This window comes from Petaurus breviceps, unplaced genomic scaffold (genome assembly GCF_028583685.1).
Source record: "Petaurus breviceps papuanus isolate PSGF00001 unplaced genomic scaffold, PetGlider_PUasm1.0 91041, whole genome shotgun sequence".
Lineage (NCBI taxonomy): Eukaryota > Metazoa > Chordata > Mammalia > Diprotodontia > Petauridae > Petaurus > Petaurus breviceps.
Genome location: NW_027187400.1, coordinates 33,843,297 through 33,864,294, shown reverse-complemented (window position 1 = coordinate 33,864,294; position 20,998 = coordinate 33,843,297). Strand labels below are relative to the sequence as shown.

Below are 20,998 nucleotides of genomic sequence, written 5' to 3'. Positions count from 1 at the left end.
TCTCACTTGTAAAATCAATGACAAGGGGCTGTATTTTTTATTTTTTGCTTTTTGGAGGGCAGTTGGGGTTAAGCGATTTGCCCAAGGTCACACAGCTAGTTTTTGTGTTAAGTGTCTGAGGCCACATTTGAATTCAGATCCTGACTCCAGGGCCGGTGCTCTATTCGTTGTGCCACCTAGCCACCCCAGACTGTTATTTGTTGGGGTTTTTTCTTTTGGAAGGGGGAAAACAGGGCAATTGGGGTTAAGTGACTTGCCCAAGGTCACATGGCTGTTAAATATCTGAGATCACATTTGAACTCAAGTCCTGAATCCAGGGCCAGTGCTCTATTCACTGCGCCACCTAGCCACCCTCTACAAGGGTTGTATTTTGCCTCAAGATAATAAGCAATACTAAAAATGGTTTATGACTCGTTATCATAGTTACTGGACCAGTTTCTCCATCATGTTTTACCCTCAAACAGGTAGTTAACAAATGATGGGAACCCCTAAGCCTATCTGAATTCATTTTTAAGATCATCACTATTCTTAGTGAGTCACAAAATTAACCCTTTGCCTTGGTGGGCAGTACTGGCTGCTCTTTCCAGGAGTTATGTATGGGAAAACCCTAGAAGAAAACATTCTCCATGGTTTTGTTGTTAAGAGGGTTCATACATTGTGAAAGATAATACAAATCACAGGTACTGACCATTTCTCGTTGCCAGGAAGCAATTGTCTGGACTAAATGCTAAGACTCCTACCCCAATTTTAGGATTTGGTCGATCAGTAACGGGTTTCAGTGTTTGTAAAGAAACTGGAGATGAGACCACCTCATCTAGAAGAATAAAAGAAAAAAATTAAGTGGAAATAATTTAACTGGGTCATGCAAAACATCTAAAGAATGTGTTTTTTTTTTTTGTCTAAAATCTGTCATAACAGTGCTAAAAAGAAAGGAGGGGGGAAAGTGTTCAGAGTTTTTAAGTACTCTGATAATTTCTTGAAAAGAAATGTATCAGTAGTACAGAAAAGTAACTGAAGATAGACAAGAAAAGGATCCAACTTCTATGGATCAGGAGGTTTCCTCTGAACCACTACACTTACCATGTGTAGCTCCAATAACATCTTTAGAGAAGTGCATGTTTTGTTTCTCAAACAAGAGGTTCTAGAGAACCTCAGCTTAATGAATCAGCAGTTACTAATGCATAGAAAATGCTAGTTATGCTAACTATAGCAGTTAACCTGATGAAATCTATAAGGGAAAGCCGGTTACACACCTGAATGAAAACATTTGCAACCAAATCAAATAGTAGAGTATAGTCATTTGTAGCTCAGATACTATATTTTTCATTTCTGGTTTCCCTGCCCCACCCTAATATGTCTTAGCCCCATTTCATCTCCAAGTCTGTAGGATCTTCAAAAGCTAAAAAAGAGACCTGAATCTAGAGATCAGTGAAATGAAATGACTTGCCCTATAGACAAGGCACAGTCCCTAGGTCTCTGCTAACCCACACTCCTTCCTTCACCTCCCAGTTTCACATCATCTGTCATGTAGAGATTCATTTAGCAAGGTAGAAACTGCTTTTGGCCAATGTAAGAAAATTTTCTGTTCAATGACATCAAACTAGATAATTCAGAAGGTTTCTTTAGCTAGAAGAATGAGCAGATAACAAAATCCTGCCATAAAGAGCATGATGAAATGAACATTCAAAACACAAACACAGAAGAGAGTAACTCCAAACATCTACAAGCAAAGCCTCAAAGAAAGTACAGCTTGGGCACAGACTCAACTACAATTTCTGAAAGCATGAAATTGTAAAAGAAAAACTGCCCAGGTTTCTTAGAACCAAAGGACAAAGTGAAAAAAGAAAACACTGGCTAACTCCTGAAAGAAATGTGTGAATTAAATTAACCCCAAATTCCCTGCCAAAATCTAGAGCTTCTGAGTCAAAAAATACTGCAAGTAGCCAAAGTACTAGAGAGCCACAGTCAGGATCACAGAAGATTTAGGGACCACCAGCATAAAGGAGCAGAGAGAGGAATATGATATCCCAAAAAGCAAAAGATAAAAGCTTATAACCAAAAAGAACTTACCCAACAAAAAGTATTCTATGGGGGGGAAAAAACCTTTAATGAAATGGAGGACTTTCAAGCACTGCTGCTGAAAACCAGAGCTTTGTAGAATGAAAATAATTTGAATATGCAATAGAAGACTATACAAAAAAGAAGGGATTGGGGGAGGAGCTGACATTCGAACCTCACTTTTCATATGAAATTATCAAAAAAGGAGCATACACATACACAGCTGGGTAGAAAGATACGTTTTATAAGGAAACAAGGGAAAGGGGAAACTGGGGAGAAGGGGAAAAGGTAAATTAAGGGAAGCAATAGTCTTAACAAACTCTAGGTTAGGGAAAGGGAAAGGGGTGGAGCAAATGGCATTAAAACTAGAACTGTGCTGAGCACACTCATCTCTGACCACCCGTTTCTTCATAAAACATGACACTGATGCAATGGACCAAACAATTCCAGAGGACCCGTTATCAACATTACCCACCCCCTGACACAAAGGAGGTAGAATCAGGGTGCAGACTGAGGGGTGTGTGTGTATATGTGCGCATATAGATACTGGATACGTGGGACTTTGTTGTACTTGGTCATGAATACTGGTTACAGTTTTGTTTGTCTTTTTCAATGGGAGGACAGAGGAGCTGGAGGGAGAGAAGATGGATTTTCATTAATTAAAAAAACAAACGTGTAGGTTGAATGCAGCTATGATTAAGAGAAAAATAACTGGAAAAAAATCTTTGCAGCAAATTTATCTGATAAAGGTTTCATTTTCAAGATATAGAAAGAACTAATTCTAATTTGTAAGAGTAAGAGCCATTTTCCAATTGAAGAGTCAAAGGATATGAACAGGCAGTTTTCAAGGAAGAAATCCAACCCATCATTAGCCATATGAAAGAGTGTTCCAAATCACTATTAATTAGAGAAATTCAAATTACAACTTTGACTTTCTACCTCATACCCATCAGACTGGCAAAGTTAACAAAAAAGATAAATGGAGGGGCTGCCAGGTTGGGGGAAAAAGGGCATATAAATGAAGTTTTGGTAGAGCTATGAATTTGTCTAGCCATTCTGGAAGGTGATTTGGAACAATGCCTCCAAATTTTCTAATCTGTAAATGTCTTTTGACAGGGGATATCACTACCAGGTCTAGGTCCCAAAGAGATCAAAGGAAGAAGAAATGAGCCCTTAAGGAAGAGAATATTTCTGGTGACTAAGAACTGGAAATTAAGAAGGCACTTCCCAACTGGGGAAAAGCTTAATAAATTAGGTTATATGAATATGGCAATGTCACTGTGCCATGAAAAATGAGAAAAGGGATAGTTTCAGAGATACTAAGAAGACATGTAGAAAAGACACAGCGTAAAAGGAGCAGAACCTAGAGAATGATTTATGCAACAACACTGTAAAGTGTTAGTCAACTATGAAATACTGAAGAATTCTCATCAATACAATGACTACACAGGCCTGATGACAAAGGCTCTTTAACCCAGCAGAGAGGAGACAGACTCATGGTACAGAAAGACACACACGTTTTTACATAGCCAATCTGGGGATTTGTCTGGCTTAATTCTGCATAATTCTTTCAAGACTTTTTTTTTCTTTTTTTCCAACTAGGAAGGAGAAAGAAATGAAGAGAAAAAAATAAATGTTTGTTAACTGGAAAAAAAAAAGAACATTTCCCCCCTTTGCTTCTTACATTTACTCTCTGTGTTGAAAAGAGAACTGGCTGCTGCTTTGGTTGGTGGGAATGGAAGATTCTCCATTTCTAAATTTTGAGACTTCTCCATTTCCTTATATACAACCTGAAAGAACAAACACCAAAATTTGTGACAAAGATGATGAAGCTTGAGATAATCATGGGAAAGTCTTCTAATAGAAAACTAAAGAAGTGAATCTTAATAGTATAAAAACATGGGGCCCCTAGGTGGTGTAGTGAACTGGCCCTGGAGTCAGGGGGACCTGAGTTCAAATAAAGGCTCAGATACTTAACACACTAGCTGTGTGACTTTGGGCAAGTCACTTAACCCCAACTACCCTGCAAAAAAATAAAATAAAATAGTATAAAACATATCAACTAATTCAAGAATTCCCTCTTATGGAAGAAGTCTTTTAGATTCTTCTACTTTGGACAGTTCAACAGTGTCAGGAATGGGACAAATCATTATAGTAAGCACAATAATGTGTTTTTTCCTAGGTTTTAACACTTTTAAAAACTGGGTACTATATAGGTGGCAAGTCTTAAAACAGCCTAAAACACCAGGTCAAGAATAAAAGAAAACCCAATTCTAAGTCAACAAATAAGACCTAACCCTCAACTGCCTCCAAGACACGATGTGACGTACCAAGAGAAATGAAGCCCAATGTTATCAGTGACTTCTGTGTAAAAGCGTCAAGATAAGATCTTGGGAATTTACATATACTTGGAAGAGGGGCACGTTCTGGTCTGGCGCCCTTACTGGAGTGGTGATACACACAGGCCCACTTCAGCCCGCGGTCAGCTCACTTGGAACACCAGTCCCAGAAGAAAACAAAGATTCTAAGGATTAGGAGAAGGTTAGGGAGCCAAACACTAGGGTAAGACTGTCTGTGCTCCTTCTCATAACCTGCCCCTAAACTAACCAAAGGGGTTTGTTTCAGATGTTGCCAAGAATCTAATCCCTGCTTGGCCTGCTTGAAAGATAACTGATAAAGTTGTGTATTTATTCTGCCCTATCATCATCTTTTGAGGAAAGGAGTTTCACACCGTGCCAAGGACAGGGAAGAGCTTCCTAATCAAAACCTCAAAGCTGTATAAATTCAGGATTCTATTAAAACTAAAAATTTAGGGGCAGCTAGGTGGTGTAGTGGATAGAGCATCAGGCCTGGAGTCAGGAGGATCTGCATTCAAATCGGGCCTCAGACACCTAACTAGCTGTGTGACCCTGGGCAAGCCACTTAACCCTGATTACCTGCAAAAAAACAAAACCAAAGGAAAAAAACCCTAAAATTTTAAATGAAACATTTACATGGAATGTCATTCAGAGGTCAGCGCTGTTGCTGCCACAGAGCAGCTGCAGCTTCCTCTTTTCCAGTACGCCTTCACTGGTGAGAAGTTGGTCTTGGGTTATGACCTGGAGGGGACAAACTCCTATAACCAAAAGTATGAAACCTGCAATTTGACAAATAAAACCAACTTATATACCCTTATGTTAGGGAGCTTATCTCCCCCCCCTTTTTTTTTTAAAGCAATCAGGGTTAAGTAACTTGCTCAAGGTTACACGGCCAGGTGTTTCTGGGTGGGTGCTAAGTGTCTGAGCCCGGGATTCGATCCCCAGGTCATCCCAACACTGGAGCCAGTGCTCTTACTCACTGTGCTACCTGGCCACCCCTGCTTATCCCTTTCTTTACCAAAATATACGGTAAGCCAACAAACACTATTTAAAAATAAAAATGATATATCATGCAAGCAGTAATTGTATTACCTTCCACAGTCCTACATGTAAAAGGGAAGGGATCTCATGTTCTTAAAGGCTATGCCAAATCTACCAATTGGTAGATTTTACCAAGCGGGAAACAGGTCTATACTCAAAGGACTCCATGTCTGTTACCTGAAGGCCAGCAAGTGTAGAAAGGCTCATCACCTTTTAAAAGGTACCCAGTAGATGATAAGTTTCTCTAATCATGGCTACTTATATTAAAAACAAAAAAATGGTGGGATTTCTATCTGCATTGGTAGAGACTGAAATCAATAAAATCAAAGACCACTGTAATTTTCACTAGCAACATAAACCCCTGACTTACTATCTTGGGGTTACTAATGGTTGCAGTATGTCCAAACTCCGTAATCATCTTCCAAGTCACATGGTTAAGAATCCGCACCTGTTTAAAGAAACAAAGGCAGAGCTGCTGTCATGCTTTGAACAAGTGCACATGACTAGTTCTCAAAGGGTCACATGCACATACTCTCTACCTTTTCATCGTAGCTTCCGACGGCCAAAAACTGGCTGCTAGGGCTCCAGGCTATGGCCTTGATACCTAATGACCACTCATATGCGCAGTATGTTGACAACAACCGGCCATCCAAGGAATACAGCAGAATTTTATACTGTAAAAACAAGACAATTTGATTCTTAAATTAAGCTTTCAGAACTTTAGAACCTTTCAGACAAGCCATTTCAGACTACTACAAATATTATACAGATGTAATAATATACAGGACTTTATACCGCTCTTTACAAAGACTTTCACTGGAATCTCGTAACAGCTCTGAGAGGGAGGGCCTCCTGTTATTTTACAGATGAGAAAACTGTGGCTCAGAGCCCCAGTGACTCATTCACAGTCACAGTTAGTGAATGTCAGGGGCAGAGATCTGAGCCAAGTCCAACAGTCATATTCCCTATGTCACTAATTATCAAGTATAGGATGTTAGACATTTATTTCCTTTTCAGTGTGATGGAGAAGTTAAGAAGAGGTGTGCTCGTTTTCCACTTTGGCCCTATTCAGAGGCCTCATTTCGACATGACAGTGATATGAAGACTAGGCCAGGGAGATATTCACCTGGGCAGTTCCTGCTAAGCCAGAAGACCTCTTTGAGGCCTGGTGAAGGTCTGCATAAAAGCAGCAAGTAAAACAGTTACCTAAAACCAGTCCCTAAAAATAAATATTTTCTTCATACCTCTAAACAACTGTCCCAAGCTGCCAACACACATCCATTTGGAGCCCACTCAATCCCAGCAAGATCTTGGGTATCTGTGTCAAAATGCTTCAAAAAAGAAAAGAACACGAGAAAGGGTTGGGATAGGGCAGGAACCAGAAGAAAGTTTTTAAAAGATTTTAGACCCCAAATTATATACCGTGTTTCCCCGATAAGACACTGTCTTATTATTTTTTTTTTGGACAGAAAAACACCAGAGGGCTTATTTTCAGGGGAGGGCTTATTTTAATGAACATTGACAGCAATTTTAATAAACAGGTAAATGTGAACAAAAAAATGTACCTTTATTCAATAATGAATTCAATAAAGAACAGGATGACGCGCTCACTGCTGCAGCTCTGATTGGATGCAGCTCGGAGCGCGGCATGCGTTTCACGGGGGGATGGTGCATACAGAGGGTACCGTAATGTAGCGTGTAGTGCAGGGGATCACCTTCACTACAGTAGCAATCTCAATAGGGCTTATTATCGGGGAAACACGGTACAATATGAACATTCACTCAGACTTGCACAGGAAAGCAGATCATAGGCTCATAGTTTTAGAGCTGTACGGGACCTTGGAGGTCACTGAGTTCAAGTCCCTCATTTCAAAGATGAGAAGCTTGGGGTCGAGGGGTAAATGACTCTCCCAGGGTCAAAGAGCCAGGAGCATCTGAAGCAGGATACGAAGCGGGCTCTTCTTGACCTGGAGTCCAGAGTTCTAGCCACTTGTCATGCTGCTTCGGATTTCTTCCTACTATCCTAAATAGAGCTTCCTGGACTAAATAACTCTTCCCTACACTTTCAAAACTATTCTATGGATGCCTACTGCTTTTACATCATAGTAATTTCTTGATATGTGCTCCCGCTCCAGAACTGAACCCTCTCCTGATACTGTTACTGCCCCAGGCATCACTCAGTTCTCTGCCAAGAGAGCCAGTTACATTATGCTTTCCAAAGCAGCACAAGAATTCTTTTTAGTTTCATTCTAATGGACATTTTTCTGTCTAGTGTCCTTTTGGTTTGGCATATTTCATTCAGTATTGGTTCATCTCAATCTCACCACATCTCTGTCCATTTTTCATATGCATCTCCTCTCTGCTAAAATTTCTCAGCCCATTCCTCCAGAGGCAGTCAGGGTGAAGTGGGCAGAGCTGGCCAGGGAGCCCCAAGATATAAGGCCCCCTCCAGACACACAAAGACTCTAGGCAACTCGTTATTCAGGAGCTCTCCATGTCAATGGAATTACAGGCGCAGGTCCTAACCTGGCATTCACATAACTCCCACTGTGTTTCCAGGTTCTGTGAAGAATATTTTGGTACCCATTGACCACTTATTTCTGCTGTTGGCCTTCTTGAGAAATATGACCAGTGGTGGTATAATGGTGTCAAAGTGCATCTCAACAATTGAGTCCCTCTTCTTCCCTAATTCCAAATTGTTTTACAGAGCTTTTGGAAAATAAATAGCTCCAGAAATGCAAATTAAAACTTTGAAGTACCATCTCACACCTATCAGATTGGCAAAAAATGATAGAAGGGGAAAATGATGAACATTGAAGGGGGTGTAGAAAAATTGTGACACCAATATACATACTGTTGGCAGGGGCAGCTAGGTGATGCAGTAGTGCACCAACCCTGGAGTCAGGAGGACCTGGGTTCAAATTCAGGCTCAGACACTTGACACTTACTAGCTATGTGACCCTGGGCAAGTCACTTAATCCCAACTGTCTTACCCTCCCCTTCCCCCGCCAAAAAATACTGTTGGGTGGAATTGCAAACTGATCCAATCGTTTTTGAGAACAATTTGGAATTATGTCCCAAAAGTTCTAAAATTGCATATACCCCTGGAAATAATCTACATGTTCTAAAACATTTATAGCAGCTCTTTTTGTGGTGGCAAAGAACTGGAAATTGGGGGGATATCCATTAATGAGGGAATGGCTGAATAAGGTGGTAGATAACTGTGATGAAATACTACTGTGCTATAAGAAATGACAAGCAGGTTGATTTTAGAAAAACATGGAAAGACTCACATGAAATGATACAAATTGAAATAAGCAGAACCAAGAGAACATTGTATACAGTAACAGCAACACTGTCTGGGGTGTTCCTGTGAATGACTAAGCCATTCTGAGTGATAGGAATATTCAAAACAACTACAAAGGACCTATGAAGGAGGATGCCATTCACCTCCAGAAAAAGAACCGATATATACAATTGTGTATTGTATGCTTTCACACACGTATGTGACAGACATTGGCCTTCTCTACTGCAGGCTTGGGAGGGAGAGAGCTTGAAACTCAAAATATCACAACAAAAACCCAAGACGAAGACAAATAGCTCTGCCAGTACTGTTCCCCATGGCTTCTCTGACACTCAATGTTTCCATTTTTTGTCATCTTTGTTAATTTTGTGAAGTAAAACCTCAGAGTTGTTTTAATTCTCTTATAATTATCAATTTGGATCATGTATTCACATGGTCAAATATAGTTTGCAATTCTTTATTTGAACTCTTCTAAGTGGGAATGGCTCATGGTCTCTGGATCTTGAATAGCAGATTTTTCTCACTGATATTGGACACATTTTTTCCATTTGCTTGTTTCCTAATTCTGGGTTGTACAAAGACTTTTAAATTTTATGTAAACCAAATTATTTCTCCTATCTCTTATATTTACCTCTAGGCTTTGTTTGGTTAAGAATTGTTTCCCACACTAGTCATGAAAGGTACTTCCTTCTGACAGCTTCTATTTTTGAATGACGTGGCCTTTTATAATAGGTTTCCTATCCATTAGGTGATTATTGCAGTGATTGTGTGAGATGTTTACCTAAACTTAATTTTTACCAAACAGCATTCCATAAGTTCATGTTAAAAAGGGAGCTCTTCCCCCAATAAGTTACACCCTTTATCTAACACTTTATCAAACACTGAGCAACAGTTGTTTCTGGTTATTGTTTATCTAGTCTATTTCACTGATCTATATTTTGCCAAGTTGCTGATTTAAATAAATTATTATTGCTTTATAATATAGTTCAAGGTCTGGTATTCAATGCTCTCTTAATTTTTTTTCATTATTTACTCCAAATGATTTTATTATTAATTTGTCTGCTCCTACAAAATACTGCTGTGATGTTATAGTGCTAGGCATAGTAAATTAATTTAGGTAGTAACTTATTTTTATTATGTTAGCATAACCCAACCATGAATTTAATTTCTAATTAAGACTTCATTTATTTCAGGAAGAGTTTGTAGTTACGTGTCTGTAAGTGCTGTGTATGGCTTGAAAGACGAACTCCCAGATTTTTATACATTTTGAATGGAATTTCTTATTTTCTCCTGGTTCTTTTTTATATTGTATAAAAATGGTGGTGACTTTTAAGATTTTGTATCCTGCAACTTTAATGAAGCTATTAATCATCTCAATTAGTTTCTTGTCTGATTCTCTGGAATTTTCTAGGTAAACTATAGTGCCATCTGCAAATAGGGACAATTGTATTTTCCTTACTTTGAGGTTAAAACCTTTAATTTCATTCTCTTGTCTTATCAGTATAACAAATATTTTAGATAAGGCTAAAATAATAGATGAAAGAAATAATAAAAAGAAACACCCTTGCTTGACCCTTTTGTACTGAGGGTTTCTTTATGACAAAGAATATTAGCTCTTGGCTTTAAATACATTCTTTTGGTCATATTTAAAAAGGGATCTTTCCATGCTTTTGATTTTTAGGGTTTTAATATAAATGAGAACTGTCTTTTTTTCTTTTTAAATAGCATTTTATTTTTCCCAATTACATGTAAAAACAATTTTTAGCATTCCTTTTTAAAATTTTGAGTTCCAAATTCTCTTTCTCTCCCTTCCTTCCTCTCTCCCTGAAATGGTAGGGATTTTTTCTCTCCTTGCATTTTTCTTCCTTTTCTTTTTTAATTATTTTGTCCACTTAATAGAATTTTAGTTTTCCAATTACATGAGAAGATCATTTTCAAAATTCATTTTTATAAGATTTTGAGTTCCAAATTTTTCTCTCTCCCTTCTCCCCTCTCCAAGACAGCAAGCAATCTGATATAGGTTATACATGTACAATGATGGTATAATCATATTTCCACATCAGTCATGTTGTGAAAGAAGAATCAAAACAAAAGGAAAAAAAAAGTAAAAATAGTATGCTTTGATCTGTATTCAAACTCCATGGTTCTTTTTCTGGATGTTTCCATCATAAGTCTTTTGGAAATTATCTTGGGTCATTGTACTGCTGAGAAAAATGTATCATAGCTGATCACCACACAAGGTTGCTTTTACTGTATACACTATTTTCCTGGTTCTGCTCACTTCATTCAGCATCACGAACAGTATTTTTTCAAAGGTTTTTCCTCATATTGTTAAATAATCGTGTGAATTTTGATGTTTATATAATTACATGTGCTAGTAACATCAGTATTCATGAGCGAGATTGGTCTTCCGTTTTCCTTCTCTGATTTGTCTCTGCTTGGTTTAGGCATCAGTACCATATTTATCTCAAAGTTAATGCTTAAGCATTGAAGATCACAAAGTCAGCAAGAGAATTAACATTAATTCTGATACTGTGCTTAATTTGCTGCAGTAAACTAGCTATAGGTCTACACATAAGCTGTAAGAGAGCAGCTATTCTATAAATAACTTATATACTAATAGAAAAAAGCAGAATTATTCTATTTTGAAAATTCACCACCTTTTCCACAGCACTAATAATCAAGTAGAATTTACCAATACATGGCAATGCAAAAATCTGAGTTAAAAAAGTAGTCCCTAACTTCTAAGAATGTAAATTAAACATATCTAGCATGAATCCATCATAGTTGCTTAAGAAATATACCTCCACAAAGTATTTTTAGTAGTAACTAGAAATGTCTCACCCTCAGGAGCTGCCAGTCACTACACACAAAGAGGCTAATATAATCTTTGCAATCACGCCTTTCTGCCAATGCCATGTAGCGGCCGTCCTTTGTAAAGCTTATTCCTATCAGAAAGATTAAAATTTAGTGAATTTATGAGGAAGAGACATAAAATCAGAGGAATAATTTTCTGCAAAGGATGAAAGGAAGAAAATAGGGCAAAGGAGTGGAAAGTAATAAATAAAAATTTCTTTAGACAGTAGGTTAACATAGTACTTTGTAACCACACCTGTGATTTCATTTGTACAGGTTGCTACTGGTGAGGAATTTCCTCCACCAATCCACATTAGCACCTTCTCTGGTGTCCTACAGTCACTGAGAGGTGCAGTAACCTCCTCAGGGGGGTGCAGACAGAAAACGCTTGTCTTCCAGGTCTTGCTGACTTGGAGGTTCACTCTCGGTCTACTACAACATGCTGTCCTTCTTACCATAAATGGATTTCTAAATGTCAAAGAATTATAGTAATATAGAATAAATTATACACCCTATAGTGTCAGTATTAAATGTAATCTTTATTAGATGACTCAGAAAATACTTCAGTTATCTTCTTGTACTCCATCAATTATTACTATACTACTGATGTTCAGAAAAAGTCACAAATATTGATAGGATATCAAATAAAATAACTCTTACTGTATGTCCTTTCCCCTTTGGAATCAGCTTATTTGGCTGAAGGAAACTTAAGTTAGGTTGGACTAAATTATACCACCTCATTCTCTCTCAGGCCTCTTGTGTCAGAAGTCATTAAAATCATTTCCGTTTTTAATATTTAATTCAACTAAACAAACCTCTATTAAGTACCTACTTAATAACATGTCAGGCATTGTGCTGAGGATGTAAAAATAAAAGCAAAAATGAAAATGAAATCACCCATGCCCTCAAGGAATTTATGTTCTACTGGGAAGAAACAACATGCACACAGATGGAGAAAATATATAATCAAAATCATTTCCAAGAGGTAGCATCATAGCTATTGGACATATGAGCTGAGTTCTGAAAGAAGCCAAGGACTTTACAAGGTATAAATTAGGACAAAGTATATTCTAAGGAGAGCAAACAGTCTATGGAGAAGACAGAGAGAGGAGAGGCAGAATGCTGTGGTTAACACTAAACAATAATTGAGCTCGAATATAGAATGTGTGAAGGCAGGAATACTTTAAGCCAGCAATACTACTTCTGGGTATATTCACCAAAGAGGTCAAAGACCCAGAGAAAAGATTCCTACAGACAAAAAATATTTAAAGCAGCACTTTTTGTGATGGTAAAGAACTGTGAATAATGAGTGGGTAAGCATCATGTGGAAATGCCTGAACAACTCCAGTATATTAATGTAGTGGAATATTATTGTATCATAACAAATGCTGAACAAGATGGACTCAAAAACCTGGGAAGACTTATATGAACTAATAAAAAGTGAAACGAACAGAACCTGGAGAATAACGTACATGATGGCTACAAAACCATAAAGGAAAACAATCTCGAGAGACTTGAGCACTCTGGTTAATGCAATGATCATGACTGCAGAGGATGGATAAAGGAAAGTGGTAGAGAGGGGATGGCCTAGAGTTATAATGATACATATTTTCAAACATAGCATCTATCTCAATATTTGCTTGATGCTACTCATTAAGGGACGCAGTGATACCATTAGTGAGGAATGAGAATGATATCAAAAAAAGAAATAAAAAAGGATCAATAAAACATTCTTAAGGATACACCAAAGACAGCATGAAAGGTCTGGACAAGGTCATGGACAAGCAGGGCAATTCTGTTACTTTCATGTTCGATTTAGTATCTACTATAAAAACTACCATGTAAGAGAAGTTCGGTTTCTACTTTTGTTCTTTTTTACTAAAATGCTAATTTTAAAAATTAACAGGCATTAACAAATATGAACATTTAAGTTCATAATAAAAAAACATTAAAATTTTTATTTTTGCAAAAGGAAGGAAAGGAGTCAAAGCATGGAAGGCTTTAAAAACCAAATAGGAGAATCTGTATTTTGTCCCTGAGGGAGGAAGAAGCCACTGGAACTTTTTTAAAAAATGTATTTAATAAGTGTGAACATTTACATATAGAAGGAATGGAAAACTAACATTGCATATGAAACTATGAATCTATCACATATAGTTTTTTTAATCATATATTAAACAATGGGGCGGCTAGGTGGTGCAGTGAATAGAACACTGGCCCTGGAGTCAGGAGGACCTGAGCTCAAATCCAGCCTCAGACACTTAATACTTACTAGCCCTGTGACCTTGGGCAAGTCACTTAACCCCAACTGCCCAGCCTTCTCCCCTCCAAAAAGCAAAAAACAAACAAAAATATATTAAACAATTATCCAACACAATCCCAGAGGACTCATGATGAAACATACTATCCATCTCTAGAGAAAGGCCTGATATTGATTGAATACAGACTGAAGCATGCTATTTTTCACTTTCTTTTTTTTTTATAAAATTACTAATATGGAAATGTTCTACATAATTAAAAAAAATATATATATTAAGTTTAACACAACAGTACCAAACACTACCTCGCTTGTGCGATCCCTTCTGAACTTTGCTGCTGTCTGAAGTGTATTTTTAAGAATATTTAATTTCTTTTTTCCTTTATTTTTGCATCACTATCACTAATCCCCCTTATCGTCCTCCATAATACTCCCTCCCAAAAAAACCACTTCCTCTTGTAACCAGTAAGTATAGTGAAGCAAAACAAAGCAGTAGTATGGCAAGCTCATTTTTAGTGCAAGTAAACTAGTGAGATAAATAACAAAATCCTATAGCCCTTTCCTCCTACCAGGTAAGACGACTCATGTAAAGCACAGTGGCCAGTGTGATCATCCTCACAAATATCTGCTGTCAGTCTCTGAGTTCCTGGGTCTCAGGCTCATCTAGATGGCCAGCCCCCAAACATGCTGCGCCATGCCATCTAGCCACCCAACCAGGCTCTCCACCTCCTGCTCTGTTCACAATAACCAAATCAATTGCTTCCAGAAAGGGCATGACCCTTGCCTGCCCTATGAATCAACTCATAATCCCTGTGACTTCACAGACCCAAACTCCCTTCACTGGCAACCACTCCCCTATGTGTATTGTTGTATTCTTTTCCTCTATTAGAATATGACCTTCTTCAGGGCATGGACTGTATTACTTTTTGGACCTGTGTCTCTAGTGCTTGGCACAATCCCAGGAACACAGAAAACTTTCATCTATTTCACTAATAGGGGGATGACAACACAATTTCCCTTTTACAAGCAGACAAATAGAAACAAAGGTTAACAATTTCCCTGAGATTACAGAGGGAGTCAAGAGAAGAATGAGAACAAGGATCTGCTCAAGTTCCATCTATGTTCTAGTTAAGTGTCCCTTGATTGATGACCAGCCATTAGGTTCAAGGGGATGCAGACACACCTAATTCAGTAGCACAGGCTTGATCGGTATATAAAACCTCAACTCTGTTTTGTTGCCCTATTAAAAATGCCCTCTTGGGAAGAGTTCTGATATACTCACCCTGCTGACAGGCTTTAGGATACTTGATATAAGACACAGATTTTGTACAGAGGGACCAGACTGTTATCCGTAGCTATGAAAGAGAAGAGGGGAAGAAAAAGAGGGAACACGTTAACTTTTCAAATTCTAAAACAATGTCCAATTCACATACCCAAATAAAACTTTCCAAAGTGACAAAGTTTAGGAAATTTAAATATTTCTTTACTATTGATAAGTGTTAGTTACCTCAAATTTTTTATCCCTTCTTAATGTTTAGTAGGATGTATATTCTTATGTAATTTTTCAAAATTTGTATATTTATGTGTATGTATATATGTACACATATATTCACATGTATATTCCATACACTTACTCATATAGTCCCTGTTGTTAAAAGTAAAACAAGATTCAAGCTAATCTTTGTTTTGATTTTACAATACAATTTTATCAAGTGCTACAATTATAAAATAACTATATATTTTTACATAAGCCAGTTGTTTTAAACTATCTAATCCATTAATTTCTGTGTCTTGAAACAGTGTATAGGCTTTTCCCCCAAAAAAATCAAGTTACAGAAAAATCACTCTCCCTCCACCAAGCATATCAATTCACTATTACCTGCAAATAGTTTATCTTATTTATGAGATTGTCTTCCTTCCCAACATCAAGAAAGATTTTGAACGACTGACTATAGTAATGACTAACAAGAGAGTTGATGGCCAAAGGAAGAAGGGAATAATTGCTTGAGCTTCAATGTACAGTTTCTCTTACTGAATTCAAAACAATTTTTAGATTATGTATTTTATCATCTTCTTAGCACCTCTTCTTCCCTTAGCACATATAATTGAGAAGTGACTATGTAGGATAAAATAAGACCATGTCACTCAACCACTTATTAAGTAAGTAGCTCTGACATATAGAACCCCGGACCAAGTACTTTAGGAAGATGCTAAAGAAACAGATGTGATCCTTATATGCAATACTGTTGTTCTGTGCAAAGAACCACAGTCAGGCCCTGACAGATGGATGCCTTGGCCAGTGTCTAAACAGTACAAAACAGGCACTAACTAAACCTGGAAGACTGATATGGAGACAGGAAAAAGTCCATGCAAAAGCTGCTAGTTAGGTGGCTGGTACCAGCCCACTAATGCAATAGCAGATAAGCAGTTTTTCCTGCTGCTCCCTACAATCTCATAAAAGTTTGTCGTCATATCTAGCATTCTAAAACTCAAGGACAACCTAGACAGAGCATCTTAATTTTTACTCTAATTTTGTTTTTATCCTTGAAAGGAATTCATCCTTGACAAGAATTTTCAAGATTCTCACAAGTGTTTGGAAATGCTTCTAACACCACATTTCCAGTACCTTTTTAGTTCTGGGTTCTAGCAAATACTGTTCTAGGCACATAGCATTAAAAAAAAACCCAAGTCAGAGAGCTATCTCAGGTTGGAAGAGTACCCAGCAAACTTTCAAATGACAAGTAGTCCAGACAGCAGAAATATCATTTAAAGTTGTAACTCTGAACATATCTGCACCATAACTCAAGTCCCAGAAAGAAGAATAGATTCTGAATGACCACTTCCCATCAGCGCCAGGTGACTTGTAGAAATGTTGTAGGAATCTGGAAGGATGTGGAAAATGTCAGCAGGAGGGAAATAGGTGAGAAATTATTATTGCATATTTGAGTTTAGCAAATATCACATCAAGAATTGGAAACAGAGCACCACTGGAGTATTGAAAACCAAGTGCCATCTCGAAGAGCTCGGAACCACTAGATGATCTTGCCATTTTCTGAGTCTGAGGTTTAAAAAGAAACCGGTTAATTAACTTTCTCCACTTCTTCCCTAACTTCTGCTTAAGGAATAGGATGCCTGACTTACAAACAGCTCATGGGGTGTTTGGAATATTTCTGGAAACACTTCTCCATAGGCACAGAATGCAGAAATCATAAAGGAGGCCAAGTCAGCTGCAAAAAGGCATCTCCACAGGGCTCCAAGGTCACAGACAGAACCATGTGAGCAGGACATGACCATCTGCGCTATTATTCAATTAAAAACAAATACTTGATGCTCCATAGCAACAGCAGCAACAAAAGACGTGTGTTCATCAAGGTCTCTTGTGAACTTGAACACTCCTATGTGAAGGAAATACTGACTTCCATGGCGACCCTGTCCACATTTTAGTCAATGGTTGGCAACAAAATAAGAAATGATGATCCATCTGATAGCTGAGAAAGTGACAAGTAAATAATGGGGTACAGTGACAGAGCCTTAGAATAAAAGGGAAAAGGCACTAGAAAACTCATACTATCCTTTATTTACAGTGATTTTGCTCCTCACCCTAGAGAACAAAGCACAAAAAAGTCGTCGGGAGACTCCACAACAGACTATTTCAAGAATAACAACAAAACACACACACTCGTTCCTTCTGGTGTATCCCTTCAATCCTATTTATCTTTTATGAAAACAAAACAAAACAAAGAGTTATCCAAGACATATCCAAGGTGACAGTATCTATATTCGAAGAAACAAAACACTTTACCTAGCCACTGTCTGAAATGTTCATTTTATGGTCACCCTTCAGTTACAAATTCTGGGAGCTAATGATTTCAATGGTTTGATTTAACTGATAAATTTATTACTCCTCACCATCTTTGGCTCCAGGGAAACTATATGTATGAAATGTCAGAATTCTATCGACAAAAAACAAAAGCATGGAATCCAGGGAAACTGAATTTGAAGTTCTAGGATATAAAGGTGATTTCTAGTTCTGTGTTTTCACAAACCTGCCTATCCATTTCATCTATAGAAACTAAATGGGTCCAAATATAGGCTACACCAAGTGATATATCTCTGAAAGGAAATATATACACATATACATGATGAAAAAATAATTCCACAAAATCAACATACAAAAATAGATAGATATTGATTTGCCCTTCCCTAGAATGTCCCAGATGAGATTGCCAACAAAGAGAAAGAAGAGAAAATGACAGAAAAATCTCAGAAGGAAACAAAGAAAGATGAAGATCCTGAAAATAAGATGGAATTTAAGAATGCATCTGGGCCACAGAGGTAACGCGTCTGCTCTTCAAGAACAAAGCCTATGAACGCAATGAGCTGTTTCTGCCAGGCTGCATGGCCTACATGGATGATGAATACACAGACACAGATATCCCCACTACAATTATCTGGAGCAAAGCTGCCTGGCCTGCCCTGGAGGCCCAGACCACACTTGACCACAAATGATAGCAGCAGCAGCAGCAGCAGCAAGCTGACACAGATCCTGGGCACCCAGAATAAGAAGCTGAAGAAAAAGAGCAAAGGAAAGCTGCATGAGAAGAAACCTCTGGAGGCTGACATGAACATTTTTGAAGATATGGGAGATCATGTGCCATCAACAACTAAGGCTCCAAGGGAAAAAGAATGGGAGCAATATTATTAACTAGAGCTAGATCAGGACTGGACTGAGACTGGGAAAGAGAAAGAGAGCAGGATGGGGAGCAGGACTGAGAAAGGGACCAGGATTGGGAAAGAGAAGAGAAGGAACAATAAAGCCTAAAGTGATTAATGAGCCCATTGACAATGACAATGGTCCTGGATCTGCCAAGAAGTTGACAAAGCTTATCAGTGAAAAGTTTGCTGGTGCTGTTGGTTGGGAAGGTGGCAAATCACTGAAGAAACCGGAAGATAAAAAGCAGCTGGGAGAATTCTTTGGCACATTCAACAGTTACGTAGAGTGGTGTCCAGTCACAATGGATGATATATGGCTGTGGACAATGAGGAGGAGGTGGGTTACAGCAAAATGGGCCAGGGTAACAAGAAGGGACCATTGGGGCGATGGGACTTTGATAGCCAAGAAGACTACAGCAAGTATACGAACAACAAAGAGGCTTTGCCTAACACTACATTCCATCCACTACATCAAGATGCCAGAAGGCTGGAAAACCAGATACTTCAAAGAAACAAATGACAAGGCCAAGCCTGATCAACAGCAGAAAAAGATCAGTGCAATTATTGAGAAAAGAAAGAAAATGGAGACCAATGGGACTGAGGTCAAAAAACCAAAATATCAGTCTAGCACTTCAATTCCTGGAAGATTACTTATCTGGATATTTTTCAACTTTATTTTTCTCCCCTTGCACTTAGAGAGGCTGCACTGTTCATGTGTAAGTATTATGAAATTGCATTGTTTTGACTATTAAAATCCACAATAAGAAAAAAAGATTGACACTGCAAATTTTTTTAAATTTTATTTCCATTCAAATAAAGATGTTTTATTTACTTATCATCAGGGCTTTTATCACTTTTGCTTCAGATCATAAACTGAGAGCTCTGAGGGACCTCAGGAATCATTTAAGAACATTATTATATGTGGCCTGCCCTGGAGTCAGGAGGACCCAAGTTCAAATCCGGCCTCAGACACTTAACACACTTACTAGCCGTGTGACTTTGGGCAAGTCACTTAACCCCAACTGCCCTCTAAAAAAGCCAAAAAAAAAAAAAAAAGTGAACTAGAAAATAATAAAAAAGTAAATATTTCTACATACATAGAAGGCTAGACAAAGAGCATATGAAACTATGACTCTAAAACATATAGTTTGGTCTTTTAAAATATATATTTTAACATGGTAAAATTTAACATGGTATAAAATTTAACATGGTAGTAATAAATTGCATTACTTGTCTTTATCACCTTCTGAATTTTCTTCTGCTCCCCTATGTATTTTGGAAAAAAAAGCTTCATTAATGTTCTTTTTAAACTTTTTTTGCATCACTGTCATGACTCCCTTTCCCTTCTGCAACTCCCCCACCCAAACAAAAGTGCTGACTTCTAACAAAGGGGGCTTATTTTTGCCAAAGCTACACTAGTACTTTAGAATCACCACTTCTTTCTTAAAGTTACTTCTCTGTAACTAACATTAAAGAAGAAATTATATGGATCACAGTTTTGGAGAGAGAAGGCTTCTCAGAAGCCCCCTAGTACAATTCCCTGCTTTTACAGATGAAGAAACTGAGTAGGCTGTACCTTGCCAGAAGTCAAACAGGTTGTGACTCTTAAATCCAAATACTTCTTTAAAATTACCAAGCTATGTAGCCATCTAGCTAGCTATACATACATGCAGATATATTTTAAACTAGCAAACAAGTAAATGTAGAAGTATTTCTTCTGAGCTAGTATTATCCATTAGTCTGAGAAATAAGACTATCTACAGTAAAGAGTGTGGGAAAAAAGTACTGAACAAGAGGACAGAAGGGGAAACCTGGGCACTTCTCCAATTCCTTCTGGGTCTGTCAGCCACATTATATTCTATAAAGATCTGGAATTTAGGACCTTCCCAACAAAAGAGACCACAACCCACTCTCATTTGGAAGATGGTCTTTAAGAATAGCTTTTGCCAGGGCTATAAAACTGTGCATACCCTTGACCCAACAATACCACTCCTAGTTCTATATCCCAAAGAGATCATACATTGGGTAAAGGACCTGCATGTACAAAAATATTTATAGCAACTCTTTTTGTGGAGGACAAGAAATGGAAATTGAGGGGATGCCCATCAATTGGGGAATGGCTGAACAAGGTGTGGTGTATGAATGTAATGGAATACTATTGTGCTATAAGAAATGATGAGCAGGCAGACTTCAGAAAAACCTAGAAAGACTTACATGAACTGATGCGGAGTGAAATGAGCAGAACCAGGAGAACATTGTACACAGTAACAGCCACATCATGCAATGACTGACTTTGATAGACTTAGCTCTTCTCAGCAATGCAAGGATCTAAGACAATTCTAAAAGTCTTATGATGGGAAATAATATCCATATCCAGAGAAAACACTATGGAGTCTGAATGTAGATTGAAGC

At 37.9% G+C, this 20,998-nt stretch overlaps 1 protein-coding gene and 1 pseudogene across 3 annotated transcripts in view; one reads left to right on the top strand and one right to left on the bottom strand.

Annotated features, from left to right (window-relative positions):
• The window catches only part of WRAP73 (WD repeat containing, antisense to TP73), a 44,203-nt gene that overhangs the window by 813 nt on the left and 22,392 nt on the right, over positions 1-20,998 (bottom strand). For 2 of the 3 annotated variants that reach the window (XM_069078310.1, XM_069078311.1), the window contains 8 exons: positions 15,156-15,228; positions 11,873-12,084; positions 11,605-11,708; positions 6,701-6,787; positions 5,996-6,130; positions 5,827-5,904; positions 3,743-3,848; positions 689-814 (listed from right to left, as the gene is read on the bottom strand). In XM_069078310.1, coding sequence (XP_068934411.1) covers positions 689-814; positions 3,743-3,848; positions 5,827-5,904; positions 5,996-6,130; positions 6,701-6,787; positions 11,605-11,708; positions 11,873-12,074 — 838 coding nt within the window. In that variant the 5' untranslated portion in view covers positions 12,075-12,084; positions 15,156-15,228. The remainder of the gene's footprint in view (positions 1-688; positions 815-3,742; positions 3,849-5,826; positions 5,905-5,995; positions 6,131-6,700; positions 6,788-11,604; positions 11,709-11,872; positions 12,085-15,155; positions 15,229-20,998) is intronic. The other variant, XM_069078312.1, reaches the window with a different exon arrangement.
• Positions 16,706-19,338, top strand: LOC138154270 (protein Red-like; annotated as a pseudogene).